Genomic DNA, 10,028 nt, shown 5'->3' on the forward strand with positions numbered 1-10,028 from the left:
TTGATTTGGGGAAGGGCAAGGGAATCCCAGTTTTCTAGATTTTTTTTCCTTATAGGAATATGTTCTTACTTGGCTACCTCTCTTTATAAACTGTTACTTCTTAAAGATACTGAAGGGTGATCCCGCATTAGTGTATAGGCAAAAATGGTGTGTTCACTTCATATATACTGATTAGATGACTTTGTTAAATCTTGTAGTTTGTTGATGTTGATTTTACCGAGACACTTGTGGAACAAATATATTTTCATACAACCTTACACATCTCAGTAGTTTTCCCCACTCATGCAGTAACTTTTTCTCCCCTGCTTTCCCTCCTCCTCTCCTTACCTCTTCTCCACTCCCCTCCTCCCCTCTTCCCTTCCCTCCTCTTCTCATTTGATACAAAGCCCTAACTCTCTTCCTCTACAGATCATCCTACCCGTGGTTGAAATTGCAACTTCCCCTGCAAGCCAGGTGACCGAACCTGAGATCTTTGTATTGTCAGGGCTTGCATATTCTACATGCCTGCTTAATCCTGAAAGTTCTTTCATTCCTCCCTTCTAACCTACCCAAATCCTTCTAATCTCCCACTATGGTTAATTATCTCTGATGCTCCTAAAGGGTGACCTGCTGCTACATTGTGACAAGGTGATGCATTGTTCTTAAGAGGATCTGTGCAGATTATTATCCCAGAGTGGGGTGGATGGGGGAGGATACAGGATATATCCAAAGAATGTGTTGCAAACTAATTGACAGGAGAGACAGAGGGAGAGAGAGAGTGGTGTGTGTGTGTGTGTGTGTGTGTGTGTGTGTGTGTGTGTAGGCATGCATCCATCTTTTTCTTGCATACTTGAGCCATAGGGAAATAGAGCCATATATATTCTCTTCAACCAAATTAACAGTTGTAGACAGTGGTCTTGCTATTGCTTTGACCATTTATGGTATTTTCAAGAGCTCAGTGTTACCCCCAGATCTTCAGTATCACACCTTGGCTGGTCAGTTGTAGCTACATTTTCCTTCCACCTTGTGCCCTGAAGAAATTTAGAAAGTCACCAGCTGACACACAAGTTTATTGTAAAAGTTCACTAGTACCATAGTATTTGGACCTTGGAAAATATTTCACCACCAGAACAGTGAAATCGTGGTTGTCTTCTAAGCTCATCCACAAAAATACAGTTTGACTGTCATGCATTTGAGATACCGTGCACTTAATCATGAAATATTACTGAGAGGAACACTCTTGCCCAACAGTGGTGCAAAGCAGAAAAATAGGGCATTTAGCTAGGAGAAAATGACTCGAGATGTCAGCGATAAGATGGAAAGAATGTGGGTATGTGGCAGGTCTTTTACAACTCCAACAGACTGCTCTAGAAAACAGTCACTACATACCAAAATTAGCCAGTCACGATGGCATGCACCTGTAATCCCAGCTACTCGGGAGGCTGAGGCAGGAGAATCACTTGAACCCGGAGACGGAGGTTGCAGTGAGCCAAAATTGTGCTATTGCACTCCAAGCCTGGGCGACAGAGCAAGACTCTGTCTCAAACAACAACAACAACAAAAAACCGCTCCATCACAATACTTCTCCCTCCTCATGTACTCTCCCTGCTTCGCTTTATGCCTCAAGACCACACATTTTGAACTTGCTGAGCTGTAGGAAGTGAATGGAGAGGTGGGCCACAGGTGCACAGCCTTTAGTAACTGAGGAAAAAGAAAAAAAAAATTTCTAACCCTGGCTTCCTGAGCTCCCTTCAGCAACCCAGCTGCTAAGGGGCAGGAATCCAGCAGCAAGGTGGAGAGAGGAAGGCATTCCTACAACCTGTATTTGTGGGTCCTCCACACTCCAGCGTCATTAGTCCCCCAACTCCAGCATTGTTGCGGAATCTGCAAATTTAAAAGTGCATTAGGTAAGAGCCTTTTTTATAAGAGGCCTGTATTTTTGCTAATACATAAAAACATTGTGATTAGTCAAATAAATGTTCATTTAAAACTCACAGTAGCATGTTGTCTATTTTTTTTTCCTTTTAGAAATGGGGTCTCGCTCTGTCACCCAGGTTGGAGTGCAGTGGTGTGATCATAGCTCACTGCAGCCTCTAATTCCTGGGCTCAAGGGATCCTCCCACCTCAGCCTCCTGAATTGCTTGGATGCCACCATGCCTGGCTGATTCTTTTATTGTAGAGATGGGATCTTGCTGTGTTGCTCATGCTGCTTTCAAACCCCTGGCCTCAAGTGATCCTCCTGCCTCGGCTTCCCAAAGTGCTGGGATGATGGGCATTGAGCCTCCGTGCCCAGCCTATGATTTTTCTTAGCATTAATCTCTGTGTCATTGCAAGCTCTCTCGCATGTCCTTGCCTTCATTCTACATTGTTTTGGTGGAATGGCCCGTACTAGCAGACAAGACCATCCGGTCGACCTTGAGCATCCTTCCCTGTCCTCAGGGAAGGTTTCCTGGGCATCATTTTGTTTTCTTTGTACACCAGCGGGTGCAGCTCATTAGAATGAGCTTGCAGGGGAGCATCTGTGATAGCATCATGATCAGATGAGACATAACTGGCACGGGTCCTGGTTATGGTTGAGGACCTTTATGCTCCTGATTCTACTGGGTGCCTTCTACTGGTGAAGGCTCATGTGCTCATGGAAACACGGGCATGCTGGTGTCTTCTGAGTCCTCTCCAAAAACAAAGCCCAGGTCAGGTACAGTGGCTCACGTTTGTAATCCCAGCACTTTGGGAGGACGAGGCAGGAGGATTGCTTGAGCCCTGGAGTTCAAGACCAGCCTGGGCAACACAGTGAGACCCCGTCTCTAAAAATAATAGTAATAAAAATTAGCCAGGCGTGGTGGCATGCACCTGTAGTCCTAGCTACTTGGGAGGTTGAGGTGGGAGGATTGCTTGAGCCCGGGAAGTTGAGGCTGCATGAGCCATGACTGCACCACTGCACTCCAGCCGGGCAGACAGAATAAGAACCTGTTTCAAAAACAAACAGACCGGGCACGGTGGCTCGCACCTGTAATCCCAGCACTTTTGGAGGCCGAGGCGGGTGGATCACCTGAGGTCAGGAGTTCGAGACCAACCTGGCCAACATGGTGAAACCCCGTCTCTACTAAAAATACAAAAATTAGCTGGGCGTGGTGGTGGGCGCCTGTAATCCCAACTACTTGGGAGGCTGAGGCAGGAGAATCGCTTGCACGCAGGAGGCGGAGGTTTCAGTGAGCTGAGATTGCACCATTGCACTCCAGCCTGGGCAACTAGAGCAAAACTCTGTCTCAAAAACAAACAAACAAAAATCCCAAAGCCCTTAGTTCCAAATCTTGCCTCATTCCCCATCCTCCCCCATCTTTAGGTGAAAGCGTTCTTTCATTATCAGTGCATATCTCTCCAAACTGTATTTATATTTGCGCTGAGATGTTGAATGCACAGACGCACCTCAGTATCTTCTGTTCCTTCTTTCATCCCTACCGCCACCTTCCTTAATTTCTCATTGCTGCGTTTTCTTCCATTAATCAACACCTTTGTAAGGAGAAGAACCTCAGGCAAGCTCCCACAAGCAAGTGCTTCGAAAGACTTCATTTGGGGCTTTTTAAAAGGGCTACTTTTTCCCAGCAGGTTTGGGATGCAGTCTGCTAGTTTATTGTTAATTCTCAGGCTTAATGATAGTTCCAGGTTACTGAATCAGGTGTGATCTCTGAAGATGTGTGTGTTGTAGTTAGTTAGCGCTGCCATAACAAAGTAGCATAGACGGGGTAGATTAAACACTGATTTATTGTTTTATAATTCTCGAAGCTAGAATTTTGAGAAGAACGTGTTAACAGGGCCAGTGCCTCCTGAGCCCTCTCTCATACACTTCTAGACGCCGTCTTCTCTCTGTGTCCTCACGTGGTTGTCCCTCTGTGCATGTCTGTGTCCTCATCTCCTCTTCTTTGGACTCCAGTCCTGTTGGAATTGGGCCCATTCTAGTGACCACATTTTACCTTAATCACCTGTTTATATGCCCTGTCTCCAAATACAGTCACATTCTGAGGTCCTGAGAATTTGGACTTCAACATGTGGATATTGGGAGGACACAGTTCAGCCCATAGCACACTGTTGGCTGGTTTATTATGAGACCGTGATATTTACTCTTCATTCATCCCAAGACAGTGAGAACTTTACCCATGTCCCAGGATACACATATGTTAACCTCTGCTGTTGTCTGAATGCATCCCTTCCAAATTCATATATTGAGACAGTAACCCCCAGAGCTATGGAATTAAAAGGTGGAGCGTTGGGGGAAGCGATTAGATCGTGAGGGTGAAGCCACTGAACGGGACCAGTGCCCTCGGTGAAGGGGTCCGAGGGAGCCTGTTTCCCCATTTTCCCCTGGGTCCGTGGGAGGACACAGTGACAAGGGCCCTTCCCTCAGGAATGAGCCCTTACCACGCAGTTCATCAGCAGGCGCCCTGACCTCGGACGTCCAGCCTTCAGAACTGAGGGGAGTACATTGTTCTTATTTGTAAGGCCCCTTAGTATATGGTGTTTTTGTGATAGCAGCCAGAATGGAGTAAGACAACATCTATGTAACATCTATGGAACTTGTACTTTAATATCCATCTATATGCTTCTCCCAATATCTGATTATACACCTCTTAACATCTACACACGTCTTAGCATCTACCTATACTGATGGATTACACCTTTCTATATGCAGACCTTAGCACCTGTCTATACCCAGAGTCACATCTACACACATGCAGATCCTAACGTCTGTCTGTACGCACGCCTTAGCATCTATCACATATGTTAGCATCTATCTACACCTACATATTAACACCTACCTCCACCCATATCCTAATCTGTCTGCACCCACAGAGCAACACCAGTCTACATCCGCCTCCGCCCATATCCTAACGTCTCTCTATACCTCTGTTAATATCTATCGACGTTCATAGTCTAATATCGGTCTTTATGTGTATATTAACATCTGTCTACACCCATATCCTAGCATCCACCTACACCCATATTATAACATCTGTCTCTTCCTATATGTTAACATCTCCCTACACCCATCTTCCAACATCTATGTCCATATATGAACCTCTGTCTACACCCGTATCCTAACATCCATCTACACCCATACTGTAACATCTATACGTATAGATACCATCTGTCTTCACCTATATTGTAACATTGATCTCTATCCATATTCTAACATCTGCCTACACCCATATCCTAACATCTGTACCTACATATTAACACCTGTCTACACCCGTATTCCAACATTTCTCTAATATCCATGTTGTAATATCTGTGTACATCCATATCCTAACATCTATCTATAACTACATATTAGCATATTTCTACACCTATATGCTAACATATATCTATATCCATATTTAATACCATATGGTAACACTGTTTACACCCATATATCAGCCCCGATGTACACCATATCCTAACATCTGTCTCTAAGCACATCGTAACATCTGTGTGTATGTGCATTTGAACACCTATCTGTACCCATATGTTAGCATCCGTCTTTACCCATGTGCTGATATCTGTGTGCTCCATGTCCCGACATCTGTCCCTGGCTATTGCCATCTGTCTGTACAGACATTTTGGCATCTAGCTGCATCTATACGCCAACACCTAGCTGACATCGTATCGCCGCCCTGCCCTGGCAGGGCCCTGAGCATGTGCTGACACCTAGCTGACGGCGTACCCCCTGCCTTGCCCTGGCAGGGCCCTGAGCGTGTGCTGTCCCCGCAGGTTCTGGACGTGGCATGACGAGCGCTTCCTCTACATGCTCATGGAGTACGTGCCGGGCGGGGAGCTCTTCAGCTACCTGCGCAACCGGGGGCGCTTCTCCAGCACCACGGGGCTCTTCTACTCTGCGGAGATCATCTGTGCCATCGAGTACCTGCACTCCAAGGAGATCGTCTACAGAGACTTGAAGCCGGAGAACATCCTGCTGGATAGGGATGGCCACATCAAGCTCACGGACTTTGGGTTCGCCAAGAAGCTGGTAGACAGGTAAGAGGAACGTGAGCTCAGACGGGATCTACGCTGCTTGGCAATGACAAAGATTGTGGTAGCTGTGGCAGGTCAGGCAGGGGAAGACTGGGAACCAGAGTGTAACTCTCATGTGTGGGAGACACTTGCAGCCAGGGATGAGAGAGCCAGGCTGAGCTGCAGCTCATTTTAAGTGGGCTGCCATTGCTAGCCAAGAGCCGGTGGGCAGGAAGTTGCTCTCCCTCACCCGCACCGTGGAGGAAATCGGAACACCACATTTCCACTGTTGACCCGAAATGATGAGGAAATAAGTCATATCCAAGTTTGAATTGCCCTAACTATAAAATAGATCTGCACCGAATAGGATACAATATCTCTTGAAATTAAATGCCAGGTGCCGTGGCTCACACCTGTAATCCCAGAGCTTTGGGATGCTGAGGTGGAAGAATCATTTGAGCCCAGGAGTTTGAGACCAGTCTGGACAACATAGCGAGACCCTATCTCTACAGAAATATATATATATATAAAAAGTTGATTATGGTGGTGGATCTCTGTAGTCCCAGCTACTTGGGAGACTGATGTTGGAGGATCATTTGAGCCCCGGAAGTTGAGGCTGCAGTGAGCTGTGATCATACCACTGCACTCCAGCCTGGGTGAAAGAGCAAGATCCTGTCTCAAAAAAAACCAAAAAAATCCAAATTGCATATTCCACACACACCTGCTCACACACACACGCACTTACTTTTTTCTGGTATCTATATTTCTATTATGTATATATATATTTCCACTGTATATGTATATTAAATAGAAATATATCTAACACTATATTATTTTATATAACATAGTATATTTTATGTACATATGATATAGTATTATATATGTATAGTATATATTATACTATAATATAGTATACTATGACTATGATAGTATCATATAGGTATACTATATATTATACTATATAATATATAACATTCCTGTGTCATATCATACATATTACTATACTCTATATAGTACATATTGTACATATTGTATATTACACATACTATGTATTATATATAGTATATATTACTATACTATACTATGTATTATACTATATTATATGTTATATAGTATACCTATATCATACTATATCATATGTGTGATATTATATGTGTTTCTTTTCTGGAAACGCACTCACAGACACACCCCGAAACAACGTTTGAACAAACATCTGGGGACCCCACGGCCCAGCAGCACATGAAACGAACCATCACATGTTGTCCCAGCCAGTGTGGGCTGCACTAACATACGCTCATAGACTGGGCAACCTCAACAGCAGACATTCATGGCTCACAGCTCTGGAGGCTGGAAGTCCGAGATCAAGATGCGACAGATTGTGTACCTGGACGGAACCCACTTCCTGGTTCATAGACAGCGCCTTCTTGCTGTGTCCTCACATGGTGGAAGGGGCGAGGGGGCTCTCTGTGTCCTCACATGGTGGAAGGGGCGAGGGGGCTCTCTGGGGCCCCTTTTGTAAGGGCACTCATCCCATTCGTGAGACTCCACCTTCGTGATCTCATCATCTTAATGACCTCTTTAAAGACGCTCTTTCCCATATAGTCACATTCTGAAGTTCTGGGGGTTAGGACTGCAGCATATAAGGTTTAAGGGATACATTTCAGCCTGGAACAATTATATATAGGTATGTTTCCACACACACATACTCCATTGAGGAGAAAACAGTTATCCTGTTTTGTTTGTTTGTTTGTTTGTTTTTGAGACGGAGTCCCACTCTGTCGCCCAGGCTGGAGTGCAGTGGCGCGATCTCCGCTCACTGCAAGCTCCGCCTTCCGGATTTACGCCATTCTCCTGCCTCAGCCTCCCGAGTAGCTGGGACTACAGGCGCCCGCCACAACGCCCGGCTAACTTTTTGTCTTTTTACTAGAGATGGGGTTTCACCGTGTTAGCCAGGATGGCCTCGATCTCCTGACCTTGTGATCTGCCCGCCTTGGCCTCCCAAAGTGTTGGGATTACAGGGGTGAGCCACCACACCCGGCCCCAGAATGTAGTCTTTTATCTCTCACGCACCTCCCACCCTTTCCCCCAAGTCCTTAAAGTCCATTGTATGGTTCTCATGCCTCGGCGGCCTCATAGCTTAGTTCCCAATGGATGTTTAATTTACATTTATAAAATCAACAGTCATAAAAAGTAAATTCACATGCCCAAGCTGCTGAAAAATCCTCAGAAAGATTGTTGGTAACTCCACTGAGTGTCGGTTTTTCAATTAGATTAAATTAATTAAGGTAGAATTAGATAATGACATCAGTTCCTCGGTAGACAAGCTACATTTCAAATACCCAGGATGGCACATGGCTATCGGCTTCTGTCTTGGTCAGGCAAGCCTAGAAAATACATCTTATATTTCCATATTCTTTGATGTGGTGGGGTTGGGTAAGGTGATAATTACACTAATTATACTCTTAACATTGTAAAACTGCGTTTTTGAGAAACTTGGTGTGGGGGCAGTTTTACACTAAATGACTCTCTCCTCTGGCGGCTTTTAGAAAAGGGCTCTCCTAGGGAAATTTTATGATGCATTTAAATTCAATCTGATTTCCCCCTGTGGTATTTCTTGTATTACATTTCCAAAAATAAGACGCATGGAAATTAGGTGCATTTTACATGGAATAGGAAAGACAGGATTTTTAAAAATACTGATTTACAGCATCCGTGCTGCCCTCTCTTGGCAGCACACGGTATATTAGTAAATTCGTTTAAAGTCATTTGCAAGTCTAATTCAAACAAACCAGAGATAAAATATTTCATATATTCACTTGTTTATAAGTTTGACAAACCATGTTACTGTCCAGTTAATTCATGATGTCTATTTAAATGGACGAAGATAGTTTAGTATATAACATGCAGCGATTATTGTACTTAATGAACATGTGAAAATCGTAGAAAATGCCTCATTACCATCATGATAGATTGCTTTTGCAAAGAACTGCATCTTCCTCTGTATGGGTAGTGTAGCTTCTGGAAACTTTTTTTTTTGTGGGTACTCTTTTCTCCTTGTTTTTTTTGACCCTCTTTGTAACGAAGCATCTCTCTTCTAGCCCAACTCCAGGGAAATTGTGTGCATGGGGGCAGGTACATGGCCCTGCCTCTGATTCAGGATTCAAACAGTACATGTGCCTTTTGAATAAAACTTAAATTCACCACTATATCGTAGACCACTACAGAATAGATGGAACTAAACAGGGAGGCCTCATCTTGAATAACCTTTTTTTTTTTTTAAGACAGGGTCTTACTCTGTCACCCAGGCTGGAGTGCAGTGGTGGGATCTTGGCTCATGCAACCTCAGCCTCCTGGGCTCAAGCGATCCTCCCATTTCAGCCTCCCAAGTAGCTGGGATTACAGGCATGTACCACCACGCCTGGCTAATTTTTGTATTTTTAGTAGAGACCTGGTTGCACCACGTTGCCCAGGCTGGTCTTGGTCAGCTGGCCTCAAGTATCCACCTGCCTCGACCTTCCAAAGCATTGGGATTACAGGCATGAACCACCACGCCCAGCCTTGAATAACATTTTTGAACATATCCCAGAAAGAAGTACGTTTCTCATTGTTCTCTTATAGCATGGGGTAAAAACATACTTAAGCATGTTGTAATGTATTCTATTCACGATATGAATTTCTTTCTTTGTTTTTTGTTTCTTTTTTGAGACAAGGTCTCACTGTGTCTCCCAGGCTGGAGTGCAGTAGTGCGACCATGGCTCACCACAGCCTCGAACTCCCCGGCTCAAGCATTCCTCCTGTCTCTCAGCCTCCCAAGTAGCTGAGACTACAGGCTTGCATCACCATGCCTGGCTAATTTTTTGATTTTTTGTAGAGACAGGGTTTCACTATGTTACCAGGGCCGGTCTTGAACTCCTAAGCTGAAGCAATCCTCCAACCTTGGCCTCCCAAAGTTTTGGGATTACAGGCGGGAGCTATGGTACTCAGCCTCTCCCTCCCTTCCTTCCTTTCTCCCTCCCTCCCTTCCTTCCTCCCTTCCTCTCCCTCCCCTCCCATTCCCTCCAGTT

The 10,028-nt window shown here is 44.8% G+C and overlaps 1 protein-coding gene across 1 annotated transcript in view; it reads left to right on the forward strand.

The window, feature by feature from the left end:
* Positions 1–10,028, forward strand: part of PRKX (protein kinase, X-linked) — a 116,974-nt gene that overhangs the window by 56,613 nt on the left and 50,333 nt on the right. The window contains exon 3 of the mRNA XM_011972106.1: positions 5,725–5,988. Coding sequence (XP_011827496.1) covers positions 5,725–5,988 — 264 coding nt within the window. The remainder of the gene's footprint in view (positions 1–5,724; positions 5,989–10,028) is intronic.

This window comes from Mandrillus leucophaeus, unplaced genomic scaffold, assembly GCF_000951045.1.
Source record: "Mandrillus leucophaeus isolate KB7577 unplaced genomic scaffold, Mleu.le_1.0 Scaffold127, whole genome shotgun sequence".
Lineage (NCBI taxonomy): Eukaryota > Metazoa > Chordata > Mammalia > Primates > Cercopithecidae > Mandrillus > Mandrillus leucophaeus.